This window comes from Ambystoma mexicanum, chromosome 4p (assembly GCF_040938575.1).
Source record: "Ambystoma mexicanum isolate Mex_15411 chromosome 4p, UKY_AmexF1_1, whole genome shotgun sequence".
NCBI lineage: Eukaryota > Metazoa > Chordata > Amphibia > Caudata > Ambystomatidae > Ambystoma > Ambystoma mexicanum.
The window spans coordinates 412,289,072-412,312,435 of NC_090927.1; the positions used below are offsets into that span (position 1 = coordinate 412,289,072).

General features: G+C 46.5%; 1 protein-coding gene across 3 annotated transcripts in view; it reads left to right on the forward strand.

Moving 5' to 3' along the window:
• The window catches only part of NBAS (NBAS subunit of NRZ tethering complex), a 3,456,930-nt gene that overhangs the window by 1,317,742 nt on the left and 2,115,824 nt on the right, over positions 1 to 23,364 (forward strand). For all 3 annotated transcript variants that reach the window (XM_069605942.1, XM_069605943.1, XM_069605944.1), the window contains exon 30: positions 19,141 to 19,370. In XM_069605942.1, the coding sequence (XP_069462043.1) occupies positions 19,141 to 19,370 (230 nt within the window). The remainder of the gene's footprint in view (positions 1 to 19,140; positions 19,371 to 23,364) is intronic.

A 23,364-nucleotide genomic window follows, 5' to 3' on the forward strand; every position in this document is an offset into this window, starting at 1 on the left:
GTATCGATTTACTCAGGAGACCGCCGGGTTACTCAGGTAAATCAGTAAATCATCAGCAAAGAGAGAGACCTTGTCTTCCCAAACTGGGTCCCATCGGAAACCTGACCACGTCAGTGTATTTCTCAGCATTACTGCTAGGGGCTCAATTATTAGTGCAAATAGCATGGCTGATAGGGGGCATCCCTGTCTGGTTCCTTTTGCCAGTTGGATGTTACGAGAGGGCCAGCCGTTCACTGTTACTTCTGCTATAGAGGCGTTATACAGGAGTTGAACCCAACTTACGAATTGTTCACCAAAGCCCATTTTCCTCATGATTACCCAGAATGCTTCCCAGTGGACTTAGTCAAAGGCTTTCTCGAAATCAGTAGCCAACAGCGCCAGTGATTCCTGTAGGGCTGGTGCTCTTTCAAGCGCTAAGTGCAGCCTACGGATATTCATCCTTGTGGATCTTCTTGGCATAAAGCCACATTGATCCGGATGGATCAGGGACGAAATTACCTTTTTGGAGTCTGTTGGCGAGTACCTTTGCTAGTATCTTGGTTTGACTATTTATCAGGGAGATTGGCCTATAGAAGCTACATTCATCTGGTTGCTTACCATCCTTTGGTTTTACTATTATGGTGGCCTTACGTAAGTCCATCGGGAGCATCCCTTCCGTTCTCGAGTGTTCAAACATATTGAGCAGATGTGGTGCAATACCATCACTATTTAGTTTCTTCCAAATGTCTACTGAGAAGCTGTTTGGATCTGGGGGTTTGCCTGTCTGAGGATCTGGGGGTTTGGCTGTCTGAAGTTGGGAGATGGCTGCCAATATTTTCTCCTCCGTAATGTTTCTTACCAGTATGTCTGATTGCTCAGCATCCAATGAGGGGAGAGCAATCTCGTCTAGTGCCATATTATCTATCGGGGTAGCCGGGGAGCTATAGGGCTCCGCATAATAGGCCGGTTGAGACTATTTCTGCATTCTCAGGTTTAATATTTCTAATTTGCTGATGTTCTTCATCTCGTCTTTCCAACCAGGCTAGTAATTTACCTGCTTTCTCCACCGTTTCATACTATGCTTGGTTTTTTAGTGTCTGAGGTACAAGCATTGGGACCTGTAAGATGAAGTTCTGGATCTGCTCCCTTCAGCCAGGAGACTAGCTACAACTTCTGTGTAACCCTTCAGGTGACATAGGTTCTTTGCTTGGTGCCTTGTGCCTTGTGAAGGGTCTGAATCCTTATACTTCTCTGACTTCTTGTGATTTGGATTTTCTCACTTGCTGCAGCCTAGGTAGGACTTCAGATTGGTACTGTTAAAAGGTAATTGGCTGCTTGTTTCAATCGTTGTGAACTTTCTGACACAGCTCCTTCTTTACAATTCCTACTGTTATTCAGCTTTTGATATGGTTGACTAACCGTTTTTCACTATAACAGTATGTTGTTCCTACATGGCCGGTCAATCTGGGTCTAATGTTTTTGATGGTGGCTCTGCTTGAGCCTTTCCAATCATATCCTTTGCAATTGCTCACCCTAAAAGTGATTTTACTGGTTACCATGACTTCCATAATGCTGGCCAGTGAACTCCACGCTCTTTGTCATGTCTCCTTACCTCGCCTCCTCCAAGAACAAAGCGAGTTTGAGGGTGAGGATGTCCTTCCTTTCCATGGTTGGTGTTTGACTACCATCTATCTCAGGAGATCCATCTTATGGTCTTCTAACCTTCGCCTCTTCCATCTAAGTCGGAGGACAGGACAAGATGACTCAGATGAGAGACCGGGAGGATAATCAGCTCTTTGGCGGCTTTGGTAGTACTCGGGCTAGCAGGGTTGTTAACAAACAGGCACTATTCAGATGGATTGCTCTGGGTATTTCAGAAGAACAAGTTACTTCTTACCTTGTAACGTTCTTTCGATGGGATGTTCCTCCGACGTATTCCTTATCTTAGATATCTCTTTCCAGCTTTGCTGGCTTCGGAAACATTTTTCTCTAGAGGGCGCTGCGCGTCGACGTCCGCCGAGTCGATGTCCCTCGACAGCCGCCATATCGATGTCGAGGTCATCCTGCCTATAAAGGCAGCGCGCAGCGTCCGTTGCTCAGTTCCGTTTTGTAGCCCACAATAATTCTTTCTGGACTAGACTAATCACCCTGAAGGAGCGTAAGATGCAACAACAAGGGAAGTAGTACTGCGGGTATGGATGGGAGGGTCGATAAGGAATACGTCAGAGGAAGATCCCATCGAAAGAACGTTACAAGGTAAGAAGTAACTTGTTCTTCGAAGGGATTGTGTCCTCCGACGTATTCCTTATCTTAGATAGGCTCCCATAGCAGTATTCTGTTATTGGAGGTGGGAGTACTGACTTCATGCTTCCTCTTATTGATGAATAGAGTGCAATACTGCCCTTCCAAACCTAGTCTCTTGACTGGAGGAGGAATCCAAGTTGTAAAACCGTGTAAAGGTATGGACGGACGACCATGTGGCAGCCGCACATATGTCTCTAACCGGCACTCCTCTTTTGAGGGCCGATTAAGCTGCGATACCTCTGGTCGAATGAGCCCTAAGATTTTGAGGGGGCTCTTTTCCTGCCAGTTTATAACATTCCAAAATGGCTAAAATGATCCATCTGGAAATGGTCTGCTTAGTTATCGGTAACCCCGGCTTGTGACCTGCGTAGCCTACAAACAGCTGATCTGCTTGTCTTATCCTAGCCAGTCTACTAATGTAAAAACTTAAAGCCCTTCTTGGGTCAAGCCTGTGTAACCTCTCTTCCTCTTTCCCCGGATGAGGAGGAGGATAGGAAGATGGAAGGGTAATCTTCTGAGTGATATGAAATTCAGAAACCACCTTTGGGAGGAAATTAGGCTTCACTTGCAGAACAACTTTGTCTTTGTGAAAGATTGTATGAGGGGGTTTACAAGAAAGAGCTTGTAACTCGCTCACCCTTCTAGCAGATGTAAGTGCTATTAATAAAACAGTCTTAAGGGTAAGAAATCTTAACGAACAAGAGTGGAGTGGTTCGAAAGGTGTGCCCATCAGGAAAGTTAGGACTAAGTTTAAATCCCATAAGGGAACCTGGAATGGTCTTGGGGGATAAACGTTAGTTAACCCCTTTAGAAACTGTATTACCAAGGGTAACTTGAAATAGGATGGTTCTTCCGCAGTGCGCTTAAAGATGGATAGTGCTGCGAGATAGCCCTTGATGGTGCCAACTTGAAGGCCTGAATTCGCTAAATAGAGTAGGAAGGACAAAACCATTGGTGTACCACATGAAAAGGGGTCGATATTCTTTTCTCTACACTAGCTGCAAAATCTGTTCCAACGGCAGCGGTATAAAGATTTTCTTGCTGGCCTTCTTGTCGAAAGCAACACCTCCATAACATCATCAGGGAGGTCCCAATCCTTGTACCTCAGCCTTTCAGAAGCCAAGCGTGAAGGTTGAGGGTTTTGATGTCTGGATGGAGAACCTGACCTCCCTTCTGTGAGAGCAGATTCTCTCTGAGTGGAAGTCGAATTGGAGGGCAGATGGACAAGTCTAGAAGGTCCGGGTACCACGTTCTCCTGGCCCAATCCGGGGCAATTAGGATCATGGTTTTCCGGAATCTTCTCAACCTCCTGATCATTTGAGGAATGACGGGGACCGGTGGAAACACGTACAGAAGCGGAAACTCCCAGTCCACTATGAACGCGTCTCCCAGAGCTCCTCCCTGGGGAAATTCCCTTGAACAGAACAGATCGCACTTCCTGTTGACACTGGTGGCGAACAGATCCACCTGAGGGTTTCCCCAAAGGGCGAAGATCTCTTGAAGGACTTCCTAAGCTAGTTCCCACTCGTGGAAGACTGTGCTCTGCCTGCTCAGAGCGTCTGCTGTCAAGTTCTTCTCTCCGGCTAGGTGAACTGCCGATAGAGAGATTCCTTCTTGGATTGCCCAAAACCAGAGCTGCATCGCCTCTCTGCACAGAGGTAGTGATCCTACGCCTCCTCTTTTGTTGAGGTAATGCATGGCCACTGTGTTGTCGTCATTATCAGGACATTCTTTCCTTGTACAGATGGCAGAAAAGCCTTCAGCGCAAGTCTGATGGCCCTCAGCTCTAACAGGTTGATATGTAGTCTGGACTCTGATGGAGACCAACGACCGCTGATGGTCAAGTCGTTGGCGTGGGCTCCCCACCCCGTGAGTGAGGCATCCGTGACTACTGTTATCTCCGGCCAGGGTTGCCAAAACTGGTCTCCTTTCAGAATGTTCTCCTGACAGGCCCACCACTGAAGGTCTCGAGCCACCCTGTCGGGAACCTCAAGAAGATCTGTCATTCTCCCTGAGAATTGCGACCACTGAGTTCTCAGTGCCCACTGGAGGGATCTCATTCTCAGGCGAGCCCATGGCACTAGGAAAATGCAGGATGCCATGAGGCCTAGCAACCACAAAAAGTCGAAGGCTGGGAGACGTTGGGCATTTTGAAACTTGGTAACCATCTGTAGAATATCTTGAGCCCTCACCTCTGGTGGCAAGGCTTTTCCCAGGGAAGTGTCCAGGATCGCACCGATGAACTGGAGTCTCTGCGATGGTATCATTTGTGACTTCTTTAAATTGAGGGAGAAGCCCAGTCTGTGAAGGGAGTGGCAAACATGATTTAGCTGGATCTGAGCTTGTTCCGAAGATACAGCCCTGATCAACCAATCGTCCAGGTAGGGGTAGACGTGAACCCCTTCCCTCCTTAGACTTGCAGCCACTACCGACATTAACTTGGTGAAGACCCTCGGGGACGAGGCCAGCCCAAATGGCAGCACTCGAAATTGATAATGAGAGTTGCCAATTGCGAACCTCAGGTATTTCCTGTGTTTGAGATGGATTGGCACATGGAAATAAGCGTCCTGAAGGTCCAGAGATACCAACCAGTCCTGGAACTGAAGGGCCTGAAGGATCTGAGAAAGAGTTACCATCTTGAATTTGTCTTTCCTGAGGAATTTGTTCAATTCTCGCAAGTCCAAGATGGGTCTCAGTCCTCCGTCTTTCTTTGGAATGAGAAAGTAAGGGGAGTACCAGCCCCTGTTCCTCTCCGCTACAGGTACCGGTTCTACGGCACCTTTCTCTAGCAGGTCTAAAATTTCCTGCAAGAGGAGCGGATCTGGAGCTTTTTGAGTGCTGATCCCCGGTGGATGACTCTGAGGTATGCGTAGGAGAGGCAGGTAGTAACCTTGTGCAACTGTCTCCAATGCCCAAGCATCTGACGTGATAGCCTGCCATTCTGCCAGATGTTGAGTTAACCTGCCTCCTACAGGTGTCTTGTGAGGGAAGTCCTCAGAGTGGTTTTGGGGCGGCTGATGCAGTTGCCGATGGTAAAGAGGCACCTGCTGTTGCTGCGGCTTTTGAATATCTACCCCGTCCACCTTGGGTAGTTCTTCTTTGTCCCCTTTGAGCCGGTCGTCCTCTACCTCTTCCGAATGCGGAGTAGAAGCGAAAGGACTTGCCTCTCGCAGAGGATCCTGTGGGACGAAAAGGTGTCTGACGATTTGCAGCGCCTGGGGATTTTGCTGCTGCCTTTGATGTTTGCAGTTTTTCTAAACTGTCATCCGCCTTTTTCCCAAACAAAGAAGAGCCATCGAATGGCATGTTCAAGAGCCTGGCTTGCACATCTGGGGCAAAACCAGACTTTCTCAACCAAGCAAATCTCCTGGTTGTTGTACTTGCCGCCATTGCTCTGCTGATACTGTCAGCCGAATCAATGCCCGTCTGGAGGGATTCGTACATAGCGTCTTTACCGTCCTGTATATTATTTAGGAACGCCTCCCTTTCTTCTCCCTCCGGGATGCAGTCAGCCGCTGTAGAAGCACACTCCCAAAGTGTATGGCTGAATCTAGCAAGGGTGCAAGTAGCATTAATAGATTTTAACGCCATGCTACATGCCGAAAAAACTTTCTTAGCCATAGCATCATATTTTTTATCGTCCCTGTCCTGTGGGACGGTAGGGTAAGCAGTCTTGATGTCAGTAGAAGATGCTGCCTGTACCACCAGACTTTCTGGGGATGGGTGTTTGGACCAAAACTCAGGGTCTGCAGAAGATACCCTGTATTTAGTAGACAGTTTTTTATTTACTGCTGGGACGACATCTGGGGTTGCCCAGTTCGTCATGATTTTCCTTTGAAGAGCTTTATGAAAAGGTACTACAGGATCCTCCTGTGGACGTTTATCAAGAATATCCGTGAGGTCATCTTGTTGGAAATCCTGTGAAGGTGTTGACCACCCCATAAATTCTGTGATCCTAGCCATTAAGGCTCTATAGGGGGTTTCAGCATGCTCCCCCGGGTCTGGCCTAGCGAACTCCACCTCAGGGGAAGTGTCTAAACCACTTGCCTCATGTAAGGAATCATGGAGTTCCTTTCATCTGCGTTCCTCTGAGGATAACTCCTCTTGAACTGGGGTTGCAGATCCCTGCAACTCAAATGTCTCTTCTTGGTCAGATAGTTCTCCCTCTTCCATAATTGAGGACATTGTTCTCAATTGGTCTGAACTCACAAAGGGTGTGAAACCCATCTCCAAGGCAGAGGGTGCCAAACTTGTTGTATTCGGCCTCGAAAACGTCGATGTCGTCAACGCCGACGTCGAAGGCTTCGAACGTGGCGTCGAAAACCAAGGCGGAGGCCTCGAGGTCCTCGATAGAATTGGGATTCTGCTTGAGGATGTGGACAATCTCGACGACATCGTCATCGAAGACCTGGGAATAGCCACTGGGTGCGCCGCAACCGTGACTTTCCTTGGCGTCGACGCCAGTGTCGAGGATGGCCTCGAGTTGACAGACCCGTGTGTCGAAGGTCCCTTCGACAACAGCGTCGAAGACACCGACCTCGGCGTCGACGGAACCTTCGAAGAAGGATTCGAGGTCTTAGCTTTACTCGAGGGTTCGTGACGCGCTCGAGAAGCTTCCTTTGCCGGGTACTGCGACTCGCAGCATTTTGGACCTTCGGGTCTTTCGACTAGAGCATCGTTCTCTGCAGTCTTCGAGGGGGTCGAGGCCGCTTTCTCGAAGACGCTCATCATATTTTTGCGGAATTCCTCCCATTCAGCCCTGGAACTATGTTTCGTGGGGCAAGGGATTCTCTTAGGTGAAACAGAGGAAGAGGAGGACGAAGAAGGGGATCTTCAATGTCTCCTCTTCGAGTGCTTCGATCTCGAGGTATGATGGGACCCGCTTCGAGACCTGGAGCGTGAATAGTGACGAGGAGACGAATGTCTCGACTTCGTCGAGGAAGAAGAAGCTTTAGAAGTCTTACCTTTTTCCAGCTTCCCCCTATGCTCCTTCAGGGCCTTAGCTGTCATGGACATACAGTCCTCGCACTCTGAACAATGGTGTTCAGCTCCCAAACACCACAGACAAACTCTGTGAGGGTCAGTCAGCGACATCTTTTTCCCACAGTCTCGGCATTTTTTAAAGCCGGACCGAGGGGTCGTTGGTTCCGACGAGGAAGCCATCGAGCATGGATCGAATATCTCGAGGAAATTGGATTAATTCTCTACGAAACTGAGCAAGATATTCCGAGGCACTGAGTAAGCGCGGAAAAACGGAACTGAACAACGGACGCTGCGCGCGGCCTTTATAGGCAGGATGACGTCGACGTCGATACGGCGGCTGTCGAGGGACATCGACTCGGCAGACGTCGACGCGCAGCGCCCTCTAGAGAAAACATTTTCCGAGGCCAGCAAAGCTGGAAAGAGATATCTAAGATAAGGAATACGTCGGAGGACACAATCCCTTCGAATGCTACCATTTGGCTAACAATGAAGTGCCTGAGGGCCTTTGGGACTTATTCTGCCAGAAACTTGGAAGCTACCTCTGCAGTGGGGGGTTCCTGTTGTGTTGGTCATGTGGGCTTCTCCGCACAAGTTCATCAAGCATTACTGCCTGAATTCCTTATCCGAACCAGCCTCCTGTTTTGGTTGTGCCATCCTCCACAGTTTCTTGATTGAGGTGATGGTTCCTTTCCCCACTCTTTCTGGTTCTGTATTGCTTTGGACTTTCTGAGATGAGACTCTGTGGAAGCAAGGAATCCATTTGAACAACAAATGACCTACCTTAGGTTATGGTTTTTTAAATATATCTGTCCTTTCTCCTACAGATCCTTCATTTCCCTCCCAACCTATGCCTTATTATAGATTGCCTTCATCTTTTTTGCAGTTCTGCAACTCCTCAACCTATGAGCATGTCAAAAGATGGGCAGAACTGTGGTTATGGGGCATAGCCACCTCTATATATAACAATCATGAGGTTCCATCCAGAGTCATGGGGGCCACTGCCAATGATATTGAGCAATGCACCCTCTTTATGTAGGAGATTCCTAAAATGAGGAACCTGTGAACGGAAGAACTACTCATCATAAAAAAACATTACCCAAAGTAATTTGTTCCTTCTAAGCCATTATCTGCGCACTTTGCCCGTGTGATAGTACGCGTCTCTCTGTAATTACTCAAGTGAAAATTGCACATTCTGCTGCTCAAATGATTAGTCACAACCATACTTAAGGGAAATAATTCAATGCCTGAATAAATGACAAACCAGCAATATTCATGTAAGCTAAAATCTTACCGAACTCCTTAGGGAGAGTACTGTACTTGAGAGACATTTGGCTACATCGGCCACTTTTCACGCATGGAACACCCATTTCATAGATTTATATAGCCACTATTTCCGCCAAAAATCTCCGCGAGTTGTGATCGATACAGACAAACAAGGCATATCCTACCTTTCAATGGATTGCATTTTCTCATAGATTCCTCATCTTGATAGAAATTCATTCTGTGTCAGCTGCTCAAAAAAGATTTCAGCAGGAAGCATAGTGAAGCTAGACTCCCTCGTATTCGGCTGGGCCACTCCTCGCAACGGATGTGACATCAATCACCGTACTAAAGGGATGCACTATGCCCCCTGACAGCAGTTCCTTTTTTTCTGCATGCTCAGCATGCTACTCAAAACATGTTGTTTTTTCGACTCAATCGAAATTCTTGGTTATGCCAGCATGTCAGGGCCTAAACCGTCCGGTTTCAAATGCTGCAAGGACTGCAACTCCAAAATGTCCCTCAGGGATCCGTACACTATCTGTGTGTGGTCTCTCTGTGTCGGGCATGATACAGAGCAATGTGGTTCTTGCTTAGCCATGAACCCGAAAGTCGTGAAGGAAGGCTCAGCTACCCTGGCACTCGGTAGACCACCGTCGTAATCTTGGGTGTAGTCGGTCTTAAAGTCCTCGGAGCACGACACCTAAGGCCTACCCCCAAGAAGTATTTTGAAGGAAGACATCACAAAAAATCTAAAACGTTTGCACTTGTGTAGCGAGTCCCACCATTCTTCATTATCATCGTTGCACAAAAAGAAGCGTAGACATGATTCTGATTCATCGTAAGATAAGGATAAGTGGCACCCCGCAAAGGGTGCATCTAGTGAGGAGTGGGAGAACTTAAAAAGGCAGATGAATATGGTCTTTGAGAAGGCCTCGACTGGTACGGCTTCGTCCCCAATGCCCCAGGTGGATTCGGGCCTGGCCTGGTTTGTCTGGCATGAAGGAAGCCAAGGGAGGAATAACACCCTCGAGCAAGACCCGGATTTGAGAAGTTTTCTTTGACTCGATGCAGATACCTTTCATGTTGGAACAGATGGGGGGGGGTGCAGCCTTGGATCCGTTGCCCGATTTTAGTGTGTCATCAAGTTCCAACAATCAAACCCATATACACACCCGAAAGCTCAATACCACAAGGCATTTGAGAAGGTTGTTGTAGCTCTAGGGCTTGGTGCTCCGTCAAATCCATTATTACAATACAATCTTACTGACATCATCGACCGGGGGCCACAGGCTGAATGTGCTTTACCCTTCAATGCCGCCAACACCAGTGTTCGACGCTGTTGGTCGATGTGGATCTGACAAAAGCCGGCGAGAGGAGATCTTCTGTTCTTGACGGACCACCCGATCCCCAAAGGACATGTGGTGCAGGCCGCAATAGTTTCGTGTAGGCCCTTGACGTCAAACCTCCCCACAGCTTTGGGGAAGAAAGTGTTTGCCTCGGGAAGCATGGCGCTTAAAGCCATTAATGCCTCTTGTGCCTTTGTGAAGGTCTCGCATGTTCTGTGGAACACAATCACGGAGGCTGCCGACTATTTCCCTGTGGAGTGAGTCAGGAATGGCTTCTTGGATATCATAGGTGATGGTAAGACGATCGCCTGTCAGGCGCTCCAAGCTGGATTGGACGCTGTGGACTGCGGGACCGTATCATGGGCATGTCGATGGTGCAGCACAGGTCAGCCTACCTGAGGGGTTTGGGATTTTTCCTGAACGCCTAGTCGAAGCTGCTGGATCTGGGCTTCGGCAGGGAGCATTTGTTTGGACCCAAAGCCGATGAGTCTCTTCAGAAATAAAAAGACTCTAAGCTGACGGCTAAATCACTGGGGTTGGCTGTGCAGTAGCAGCCGCCAAGGAAAAGTATTGCCTTTGCATCGAGAGGCCCAGGCTACAGGTAGTAATCCACCTTCCCAAGAAAGCCTCTACTCCCTCAGGCCAAACAGGGACAACGTAGGTTTGCACGACCAGGGAGAGGCAGAGGAAGGTTGAGGCAGACTACTTCTGCTTCTGCATCGACAGCAACCTACGCCTCAACCTCTTTGAGATCTACCCTATACTTCTCCGGTTGGAGGTAGAGCCTCCAGGTTCTTGGGCAATTGGAAGGAGATCACTCTGATAACTCTGTCCTTCAGTCGGTCGAGTTAGGCTACTGGCTACCGTTTATGAAACGACACTGGATATACCTCCACTACCCTCCCGACAACCGGATCGGGAGCTGCAGGCCCCTCTTTTGAAGCGAGCAGTAGAAGATACGCCAGCCGAAGAAAAAGGCTTGGGCTGGTTTTCTCGATACTTCCTGATCCCCTAAAAGGGGTGAGGACTCTGTCCCATTCCGGACCTCAGAGACTTGAACAAGTTCTCGAGGAAAGACAAATTCAGGATGGTAAATTGAGGGAAATTTTCCGGGCTCTGCAGTTCCACATTTCCAATACTGGCTGTTGTTGTTGTACCTTCAGGATGCCTATTTCCATGTGCCTATCCATAGGAAGCGCAGGCGGTTCCTGAGGTTCGTCATCAGGGACACCCATTATCAGTTCAAGGTGCTCCCTTTTGGTTTGTACTCCGCACCCATGGTTTTTACCAAGCCGATGGCAGGAGTAGCGGCCCTTCTCAGGAGAGCTGGCATCTTTGTGTTTCCATAATTGGACGCTTGGCTGATCCAGGCTAGGTCACCAGTACAAGTTTTGAGGCACATCGAGGACACTTACTTGCTGCAGCATGACTTGGGTTTCTATCATAACTTAGAGAAATCACAGTTTTCACCAGCACAGAGGCTCCAGTACATCGAAACAGTCTTTGAATCCCGGGAAGGGAAGGCTTTTCCTCCTGAGAGTCACCAATGTGGCAAAGATGGTCAGTCTCTTCCAGAATTCCAAGTGTCTCCCGGCATCTGCTTTCATGGCCTGCTGGGCCTCATGATTTCCTTTATTTTCTTGGTACCGCAGGCGAGACTCCTCTGGGTGAGATGCTTGCAGTGGCCTCTCAGGAGCCAGTGGTCACAGCATTTTGGCAAGATGTTGGGTGTCCTCCAGGTGTCGAGATCTGTGGTCGACGACCTGACCTGGTGGAGCGACAGGATGCACATGTTGGCTGGAGAACCTTTCTAGACACCATGGCCGGAAGCACAGGTGGTCACAGAAGACTCGCTGAAGTGTTGGGGAGCTCATTGTGGCTCTTTCCAAATCAGCGGCCATTGGTCCCACAAGGAAAAACGTTGCCATATCAATCTGCTCGTGCTTCGAGCAGTCAGACGAGCTCTGACAACATTTTTACCTTTTCTGCAGGGGAAGCATGTCCTAGCTCTGACGGACAACACAGTGATCATGCACTACCTCAACAAGCAGGGATGTGTGGGATCACTGCCCCTGTGCAGGGAGGCCATGCAGCTGTGGTTCTGGATACTGGAGTACAACATCTCACCCTCTGCAGCTCATCTGACACGGGTGGAGAATGGGTTACCGAATGCTCTGAGCAGGCAGAGCTCGGTCTCCCATGATTGGGAGCTATGCCCGGAAGTCATTGTGGAGATTTTCACCCGGTGAGGCACCCTGACAGTGGACCTGTTTGAAACAAAGGACAACACGAAATGCAAGCAGTTCTGTTCGGGGGAATTTTCCCACAGGTGGGCATTTGGGACCAGGTTTTTGGTGGAGTGGATCTTCAACCTCCATTATGCATTCCCACTATTACTGTCATCTGTTGGGTTCTTAGGAGGTTGAGGATATTCAGGGTTCACCTGATCCTCATCTCCCCAGACTGTGCTAGGAGGATGTGTTTACCTGGATCTTCTGGAACCTGGCATATCCCCACCTCACCGGCTTCCTCAGAGGCCAGACCTCTTGTTGAAGTCGGGAGGCTATGTGCTTCACCGGAACCTGGACCATCTCAACCTGCATGATAGGCTGTTGAGAGGCTGAGTTACTGGAACCTCGATGAGAAGGTGCTAGAAGTATTGTTTTCTGCATGCAGACCATCCACTAGGTCCCTGTACGCTAACAGATGGAGGACGTTTCTGGCCTGGTTCAAGGCTAAGGGAGTTTTTGTTGGTCTTTGCCAAAACAGGCATACAAGTGGGCACAGTAAAGGGGTACCTGTCGGCTCTTTCCTTGTTCAAAAGGATGCCAGAACAAAATTCATTTTTCCATTCCATGGTGGCCAGTTCCTGGAGGGCCTGTTTAATTCTTTCCCTCCTTCACCTTTTGTGGTCCCTGATTGGGATCTGAACATGGTTCTCAGTTTTCTAATGCCGGCTCTGTAGAGGAGATCTATATCCTACCCCTATCATGGCAGACAAATGTGGCGTGGATCAAGTATGACGGAAGTGATGTCGTTTCACCTATGACAGCATATAGTTGCGTAAGAGACGAGAGTAAACATGTATTTATTATAGAATAACACAGACAATACGCCAAACTATGTTTACAAATGGAGGATATTACACACACTCAATAGATACTACAGAGATATATTATGAATAATGTATCTGCAATACATAGTGCTTAAATAAATACAGAATATAGCTCCCAGACATTAGAGAAAGTACATTAGCAAGATAATCCATTCTTTTAAAATAGATACAAATAGATACTCAGTTTAAATTGCTGCAAATCACAGAATCCTACAAAGTGTTTAGAAAAACTGAGAACACAGAAATTAAGTGTTGTGTGCAGAAATGGGAGTGTATTGGAACAGAAGCCAGTATGGGGCGATTTAGCATTAAATGAGAGAATATACAGTATTTCCACTGTGCTGCTTTGCACGTGAACCTGGCATACAGTCAAAAGTAGATAAGCAGGGCGAGAAGACCGTGAACAAAATGTGCTAGGAAGTCTGGAACAATTGTGTCTTTCTGAGAAACTTGTTTTGGTCCGTGTAAAACTTGCAACATATATCGCATGGTCAAGTGAAATTTGGGAAACCACCAGGTCTTGGTAATATGCATGAGGAGTTTTGTCATGCAGAAAAAATTGGAAATAGCAAGTCATCCTATTCAGGAAGTGTTTTTGTCCCATAGGGACACCAGTAGTACTTTGACCTTTTGGTAAGATGACCCATTAGAATGTGTTGAAAAGTAAAAGTCCACATTAGTATAAATTGTTGCACAATCTGTTTGCCATGGTATAAAAACACATGATGTATGTATTATAGTGTGAGATGTTCCTCATTTGTTATGGGGAAATTGACACCTCCTTCAGGCTGTCAGTACTGGGAAATTATGTTTCCCTTAGTCTTCGACAGTGTTGCCATTTCTTGGTAATTTTTTATTATGTGCCAAGTACCTTACTGTACCCCACATAGGAGTCCTTTTGTTTTATGGCTCTAGCCACTCTCTTAGGATTTTTTGGGTGATTGTACAAGTGTGCCTAGGACTGGTGGCAGCAGTTTACTTTTAAAGTATTTTACTTCATTTGTATGGATCATACCACGTTTACCACGTTTGGCCCAAGACTGCGGCCAGTGCCGAAAATGGCCATTCCACAAAGTTGTTTGTTCTGTCCTTTGGCCATTTTGTCCCTTTGCCATCCCCCAGGTCAAGAGACCCAGCTATTCCTTATTTGGGCATGCAACCTCCCGTGAAAACCTCATCTTTCATGGGCTCCTGCATGCCACGTGTGCCAATGCACAGGAATAGGTTTGGGACTGTCTGGTCCCAGCCATGAATGACCGGAACAGCTCTGGCCGACGATTGGCCCATGACTGGGGTGCATGCAAGATACAAAATCTTCCATTGGCTATCTGAGATTTGAGCGCAAATCGAATCATGGATAAGAGAAGGGGCTCTGCATCCATTCCAGGTACATTGATTCTCATAAGGAGCCAAGTATCCTTAACAAGAAAGCAGACTCGAGGAACCGCCAGTAACGTGCTAGGAAGGTTTGGCACCCTGACCCTGCTGTTTTCCTGTCGGACCCCGGTTTCTTCATCATACCAAGAAGGCTTGCAAGGGTGCTTTGCCCCTTTGGAGAAGTAGGAACTACTCTCGGCTTCTCCTACTTACCATTGCAAAGAGCCTCTTTGGAAGTGTTCCTGGGTCATCCGGTGCACTGTCCAGCTCAAACCCAGGGTATCGCACAGACACCCTGCCTTCCCGAGTTGAGACTCGGAACTTGGGGAATCGCTAGCTTGTGTTCCTGAGCCTTCTCCACCTATCCTAGCTCCTCTGTGTCGCGATTTACAAGACGCCACCACTTGGCGAGCATTTGCGGTCCCTGTGTTGCCCTGCTGTGGTGACCATCGCTGACGGGGCCTGCAGTTTTTACCTACCGTGTCCTGAGCCGTGCTGCACTGGAACTATCCTTCTTCCTTCGTGGGCTCATAAAAAGTAAACATCTCACCACGGACAATCATCCCGTACTGCAGCTGCTGATAGTTGGAGAGTCCTGAAACTGCAGGCTTAACACTTTCAGGCGATGTGGGCTAGACTGGCAAAGTTTGGTCCGGACTGTGTCGAGGGTCGGTGAGTACTTTCATAACTTACCTGTGTCCCCCTGGCACATTGATTCATTTTTACGCACAAGTGTCCCTCAAAGGATACCTTGGCTGGGATAGCCTGCGCTCCCCAGCTATTCCCGAACTCCGAAAGTCGCTCTATCTGCAAGGGTAGACCCTCTTCTAGGAATAGAAACGTATTCTTCATCGCCTCAAGCCCCTTCCTGAGCAGCTACAGCCCCCTGAAGAGAACCCGCTTTATGCATGACCGGGTGTTAACGCACAACAGTACTTTGAGCGGTAGGCTCCTCACTTCGTAGGGCTGGACTACATAAGTCAGCGATTGTTGATGGAAGGACTGCCCACACTGAAATGTGTCGAACTAACCCCTTTCTGTTACAGGTTGTGGTTATTGCCCCCCCCCCATCATCAGTACTAGGCTATTTGCTGAAAGTTATATATGTTAACTAGTGAAAGATCGTGTGTGGTATGGTTTCTTCATAACTCTGGTTTAATTGTGTTTTGATTATGAAGGCCTATAATAAATGTATTTTTGATATACATCTGTCTAAGAGTAATCAGTGGAATTGTACTGTGTGTGCTCATTGTGGGCTTCCGATCAATCTCACCCCTCCTGAAACTTAGTCTACCGTAGATTGGTCTGGTTTGTCCAGAAGGTTGTCCAGAAGGTTCCCCTTTTCCACAAAACTAGGGTGGCCTCCTGAACTTTTGCCCACCAAGTCAGAGTTTAGAAATTCATCTTAACAGTATCCCTGAAAGTTTGCCATGAGTTTTTACTGAAGGTGGCGTCAGAATTCCACTTGAGCCCAAATATAGATCTTCCAGCATTTTACCCTCCACCTCATCCATCGAAAGATGAGGAAAGGCTCCAAAGATTGGATCCCAAGAGGGCGCTGAGTTTCTACCTGGCTAGAACATGCTCTTTTAGGAAGGATGACCAACTGTTCATTGCGTTCTCACAATCCATGTTGGGGCGAGCTGTTACCAAACAGACTATCTCTTGTTGCATAGTACTGTGCATCTTGGAGTGCTACTAGAACACAGGTAAGGATGTGCCGCCAGGGCTTAGGGCCCACTCTACCAGAAGCATTATAGGATCCTCTGCCCTCCAGAGGAGTGCCAGCTAGGGGGATTTGTCACACAGTAATATGGTTTTCTTTTCACATGTTTGCCAAAATTACAGCCAAGACAGGTAGAGTGGTTCTCCAGAGTTTCTTGGTGTGACTTCCAACCCTCTGCCAGCTTGGAAATTGCTTTAGGAGTCTATCAAGATGAGGAATCTGTGGGAGAAGAATCCATAGAAAGAACATTGCTGGTAAGTAATTTCTTCATTTGCCACAAAGTATCTCCTTCTCACTGAACAGATTCTTATGTGCTGGGGTACTCCTCCTCACTTAACATACAGTAGTCATTTACTACTCACCAACATACATATTGATTCTGAATATATAATTTCTAATAAGGTTTTTTTATAACTCGCTTAATACCTAATAGGTTTTTAAGCGCGGACCTGCGATTTGAACCTGTGTTGCTCTGCGTCATCTTGCTTCCAAGACGAGCGCATTGCCACTGAGCTATATTATCCATGCGCTTCCCTTTGACAGAGAAGCACTTTACAAAAAGGAATATTTTCCAAGCATATTCACGCAGGTTGTTGTTATTCTGATAGTGCTGGTTGAGGCCATAGAATGTCATTATTAATCATAACTTGTACATTACCACGTTTGATCTCTCCAAGACGACCAATGCTCATTCCGTGAATTGCAAATGTATCTTATATGATACCGAAGATGATCAATGCTCTATTATTTTATTTGAGATAGCTGTCAATCTGCGTGTCCAGATGCAACGTTTCTGCCACTCTCCCATTCGTCTATAACTATACCATTTGGCTGCAGTGGCTTTAGTTTGGCTAGCCACTACTCACGTTCTCCCTATTCTCACAGTGTGAATTATTACAGTCACTTATTTGCACTTGCCAAATATCAGCCCCACCAATGCTCTTGACTTTTGTTAATATTAATCTCATTCACTAGCAACCTTACTACAATATGCTCAGCATGAATCCTGGAGCAATATTCCTTTTATGAAATCCTGTTAGTGATGAAAACAAGAAAAGCAGCAAATGTTCTGTTTTCTCGACCAAAGAAATCTAAAACAAAAGTTGACCAAGGCAGAGAGGTTTGAGCCCAAATCACAAGGCTTTTCCCTTTTTTCAAAGTTGAGTATCTGAAATGCTACACTACCATTGGTCTGGTTTTAAAGCATTTACAAGTGGATGTAAGCATAGCCACCTCATCATGAGTCACTGTGTCAGGGATAGCACTCTGTGCCTACTTTGCAGGCTCGCAAATAATGTGCGATGCTAAGTATGTCAAAACCTACATGCGAGATAGTGTTGAAGAAAAATAAAAAATGTTTATTTTCACCATTATGATTTTTGCTTTTTTACTTAATACCTTTGATCCACTGTAGAACAGTGGGGAAACACGTGTATAGAGAAACGAGAGAAATGTATACAGTGTTTAAGAGAAATGAATACAGTGACACTTCATGAAAAAGAGGAACACTTACAATGTTTGAGAGAAATGGAAAACAGTGACACTTGATGTAACTTAATACATTACCTATACAAGAAGAAACATTTGTGGAATTGTGCCATTTGGACGACTCTAAAAGTATATAATTAATGATCAGCAATAAAAGAAATGGAATGAAACTGGTTCAATAGTGATGCAAACAATCTTGTAAGTATGTTGGCGAACTGAGAAAGATACCGAAGGTTAATTTTGGATCATTTAGAATATTGGACAGTCACAATATTGGTATATTCTGTGCATACAACTGAAACCAATAAAAACACAAAGACTTGCCAAGCTGGTAGCTTACTATTGACTGACCTCTCTTTAAATAAACATATGTAGAAACCTTGAACATGGGCATTTTTGTTTACATCAAGAGGCTCACTGTGTAGGGTGTGTGGACAAGTGCAGTTAGTTTTATTTTAGCAATATTAATGAACAATCAGGAAAATCAGGGTTGCAAATATCTGAGGGGAATCTCACAGAGATTCAGGTTATCTTATCTCAGCAAATGGGGTGTGCATGTCAGCCGTGATTAAACATGTTGATGTTAAGTATCCTATTTGATTATTATTAGATAGACAAAGTATGCATTTCCATTTTCAGTTTCCTACAGGTACATTGAAAAACGGAACAAACCAAAGTTTAAATTAGCACCTATTGATACATCTAGCATTTTAACCTAAGATGCTGAATGCTTGCATACTTCTTCATATGGATGATTTGACTCTCAAGCACTGCATAAAGTTGAGAGTTGTAGTATGTGAATGGTCCGGACACTTAGCCACATATTATACCTTAGCCTGGCCAAAGTAATTCTTTTACATCTTTCCCTAGTGACAAACGTTCATTAGGGTGAACCTAAACAAAGGGCGGGACTGAACATTGCCTTAGAAAGACAGCATCTTAAATACCTCTGTTATTATTTGTCTTCAGAAGTATTGTTTTTTACGGTTTCCTCTACAGAGTTTTTAAGACCACCTTGCAGTTACCACAGAATGTCCCTAATCCAGCTGGTTCATGGCTGTGTCATTAATACCTCAGGGTGCTGTCACTTCTAGTTGTCCTCACATGACACCTAATCAGCACCTTTAGATACAGATGTGGCCCTCTGCAATTCTGCAAGTGCATAAAATTGTCCAGAGGCCACAGCCTAGCGGCTGTGGGGGAAACTCAATACCTCTTGGAACCCTCTTTTTTTCTCAGACGTTTTTCTTCTATTGATCGAGACCAAATAGCAACAGCAGTAATTTAGTCAAACAGGAATGATGCGAATGCTTGTTTAGCCCATTATGAACATGTAATCACTATCTATTCTAAAGGGAATGTTCACTGCCACAGTTCTACTGTACCTAGATGGATTACAGAACTTCTAAGTAAATGGCCAGAGATTTTTTATTTTGGGGGTAGTGTTCATTGTTGGACTAAACTGTACACCTTCTAGGCAGTGGGGGTCGACAAACCAATACTTTGGCTGTTGTGAACATTCTCACTTACGCCTTAGACTATTTTATTTGACTTTGCAGATATTCACAGAAAGCCTGCTATGCTCCAGTCGCTTGGAGAATATTCACATGGCTGGACATTTGATGCACTGCAGTCATATTTCAGTAGATCCACCGATTATCATTGTATCAAAGGTTAAAGCGCAATACAGGGTGAGCTACAAAAAAAGCATCGATCTGGTCTTGGCTGCTGGCAGAGAGTACTTTAACTCATCGACTACGCTGACGGACAGCTGCATGGACTTGGCAAGGTAAGAACCTGGTAGGAATGTTTTGTATATTTTTATGTATGTTATTTTCAATTACATGTAGCATATATTAAAGTTTAAGTTCTACTTCAAGCAGAAAATAAAAGTGTTAAATTGGAGCCAACAGATTCCACTTGGTGATATAGTTTCAATCTAATTTTCACATTACTAAAAAATATGTATGACTATTCTGCAGCTAAAGTAGCAATTCATATAAATGAACCCTTCTGTGACTGTAAAACAACTTTCCCTTCAGGCTCCTTCAATTAACCTCATTGTTTCTACCCATCAAAGCAAATCCAAGCTGATTTCCCAAGGTCAAAGCAGAGCGTGTTAATTTTAATCTTGACACTGATACTAGCACTTATTGGGATCTGGATGAGCACTATTGTGAAGTTAAGTGTGGGCATAGCACTCCCATTATTCATTTCAACTCAAATACATTTATTATCAGGTTTCAATTAAAACGATGTAGACATCAGCAGTAAACATAAGGAAAATGTTAGAATTTTCCTTTTTTACAAATTTGATCTTCACACATTGCTGGTTTACTCCAAGAATGACCCTTGATGCAATCAGTAGAGCAAAATGCCCAGTATACAAAACGTTCACTTTTATATTTAAAAAATAGAACATTGTTAAGCGAATCCATCAATCATTGCAGAAAAAAGAGGAAAACTACAGAACAATCTATCTTTACTCACAAAATATGAACGAGCATAGATTCCCTACTTTTAGGCCTATATTGCCCTGATGGTGCTCAGGCAAATAAAGGGAATGTGTAGACTTACAAACTGAACATGTTAGCTCTACCTATGGGTTAGAATAGGTGATCCTGCCAGTCTACATTAAGGTGTCAGTTTCTTTTGGCAGTAGTGTTTTTATTTTCAACCAAAAAATAGAATACATTATAATATTTGCTGTACCGAACCCTAGATAAAATTCACAACCTAGTTTGTCGCGGTTGTCGGCACACAGAGTTTTTAAATATTTCAATTACTTTTTTTAGACTTTACATAACGTAATTGGACATTGTTAGAACATAGGGGATCCTTTTGTGCATAACCAATGCTGTGAATAGATTCTGCGGTAGTAAATAGCACAAAAGCTGGTAGAACACTTCCACTGCCACCAGCCAAAACTATAGGGTTGTCACTGTGACCAACGAGTCACAGGAGCAGAGAGATGGGGGTTACTAGGTATCCCCTTAGCACTCCGCATAAGGTGGTGTGTGCTAATCTCTCATAAGTGAAATTTTAGGAAGGATACAAAGTATCTCTCTTTCCTTAAGAACTGTAGTTCTTTGGGAAAATTTAAGAATATAAAAGGATGACCCAAAGGGTCCTGTGAAAGCATCTTGAAGTAGACACAGCCAACTGAACTGATGTTTGGGCTACAAACCTTTATTAAACAGAAAAAAGGGTTGAGAAAATGCCTAGCTTGCCCTATGCTAACGTGGGATTTTCCTACCTAAATAAAACTAAGAATAGTCTATGTCAGGAAGTCCAAAATAAATGTCTGGCCGTGTCCAAAACCTGTGCTTGTCCTCACATCTACTTGTATACAATGTGTAGGGATATCAGCGTCAAAATGATAAGTGTTCCAATAGCAGTTCAATGCTTTACCATTGCTTACTTTGCCACTAGTCACTTGTTGCATTTTCACATTCTCCTATGGCTCTTGACAATGCTTGTTCTCTCAGGTTACACAATTCCTTTGTAACGTTCGACTCTACAAACCTGCTTTCATTCAGATCGGTATTAAACAGTACTTGCTTTCGTCCAGATCAGTATTCAAAAGTGCATACTTTAATTCGGGTCGGTATTCAAAAGTGCTTGCTTTCATTCGGATCGGTATTAAAAAGTTCTCACAGGTTTCACATGCTCGCCTGCCGTCCCGGTGTCACCCTGCCTAGGTTGACTCACTGGTCAGTGCTTACGGTGCTCCAGTGAGGCTTCCAGCCACCATGAGCACTCTCTCTCTCTCTCCCTCTTTCATGCAGCACCTCACTCTCTCTCCCTCTCTCGTGCAGCACCTCACTCTGTCTCCACAGCGGCTCTCTGTGGCTTTGCTCCTGCCACCGATGCATCTCTCGCAGCTCGGGCCTACCTCTGATGCTTTGCCTGGTCACGTCGGCTCCTCTTCTGTAGTCCATCACAGACCTCCTCCAGCTTTCTTCAGCCTTGCTTCCCACTGCATGCATTCTGCATCTAACTGGGGTTCTCGAGCTCTGTCTGCTATGCTGCCTTCCAGGAGAGGTCTGGGTTCTTCCAGCAGTCCGTAGACCTGCTTCCATAGCGAACACCATTTTCCTTGTTGTTGCTGCTTTTACATTTCCTGCCAAGTATGTTGGTAAAAAAAAAAGACTAGACTACTCACTGCCGGTTTGGGAATTTTGCATTGCTCTTGTTTGCCTCCTCCTCGTCCCAATACTCAACTGGTGTGTTTATGTGTGTGAAAAAACAGGGAAGGGACTGGTAATAGCCTATAAATGCCTGCGGGATGGTGGACTCATTACGAAAGGGAAATGGGGGATACCATGTCTCACCCAAGGGTGTCTCACCTCCTTCCCCCAAGTCTCCTCCACCCAGGTAAACATCCCTTGCATAAACACCCCCAGGGTCCGGATCCGATATTGACGGCCTTTCCCCTGTTCCTGGAAGGAGGATATTTCAGGGAAAGAAGTGAGGACGTCCTCAAATTCCTCACAGTCCCCAACAACACTGCACAGAGGATGCTGTGTGCTGCAAAAATGGAACACAGATTGCCTTCAAGAGATATGAAGGAGATTCCAAGATGGCGGCCGTGCATTGAGGACGGAAGCGTGGAAAGCTCTGTCCCCATGGAGGCCAGCAATAGTGGGCAGGGCTGGCAGCCCGATTACTGAGGCACCGTAGTACTCCCTGTACACTCAGTGCATACTCCCGAGCCAGTGAAGATGTGTGACAAAGGCGTAACTCCCTTTGAAAGGAGGCGGTACAGGGAGTGAAGTCGGCACGAACAGAGCCGCATTCAGGGCTCCGCAGGGTATCGTGACGTGGCATTTCAGAGGGTGCTGAAGTGTCCCCCAAAGTCAGAGCCCAACCTGGAAGAGGTACCGTAGCCCACGGGGATCTGGAGGTGATGTGGGGAGGAACCTGCACGGACCGGAGAGACAGCATTCCAGCTCTCGGGGGAGCAGACAGGCCCCGACACACATTGTGGAGCTGAGAGTTCGGCAGAGCAGCAGAGGACCGCAGCCCAGGTGCAGACCACTGTGGTTTGCAACAAGTGAATAATTGAAGAGCCATGTTACCAGGCCTCTTCCCGGGCGCCGTCACAGGGAGGTAAATACGTGGGGCGGGGCGGTCTCGAGACCCACCGCCAGGAGTGCTCAGGCCCCCGGGATCAGGTCTGGGGAGAGCAGGGAGAGCGCACGAGCCCCCCTGCCGTTGTACAGTCTGGGGCACTGATACACTGCCATGGGACGAGAGGGAAATAGTGCTACACGCCACGATCAACATTGCTCGGGTCAGTACCTCCAGGCGGGGGACCTGGCAGGTGAGGGGGAGAGAGGTAATGACCTGGTCCAGGCATTCGTGGGCCCAGACCCGAGGCTACAGAGGAGATCAGAGGATCCGGGGTCCCCCACTTCCTACCGTCTGACAAAACGAACTCAAAGCTATAAAGGCACAGGGGAGGGGAAAGAAGTCAGCAGCCACCAGTGGAATTCAACTTGCAGGCGAATTCTGAGCGAGGAGCATCCAGTAGCAGTGGAGGAAATCCAGACCAGCCACCCCCCCGAAAGGTAGACCCAAGAGAGGCGAGCCCACAGTGTGCACTTAGGGGTGGGCCCAATGCCAAGCACACCCAGCAAGTGATCGCAATAAGCAGCGGCCAGAGACGGCTCCATCCAATGCTGATGGGCTAGTGAATCTGACTCCCAGAATCAGCACTATTCCCAGCAGGCACCCCCTACTCAACCAGACAGAGAGATGAGCAGCACCTCCTAACCTCC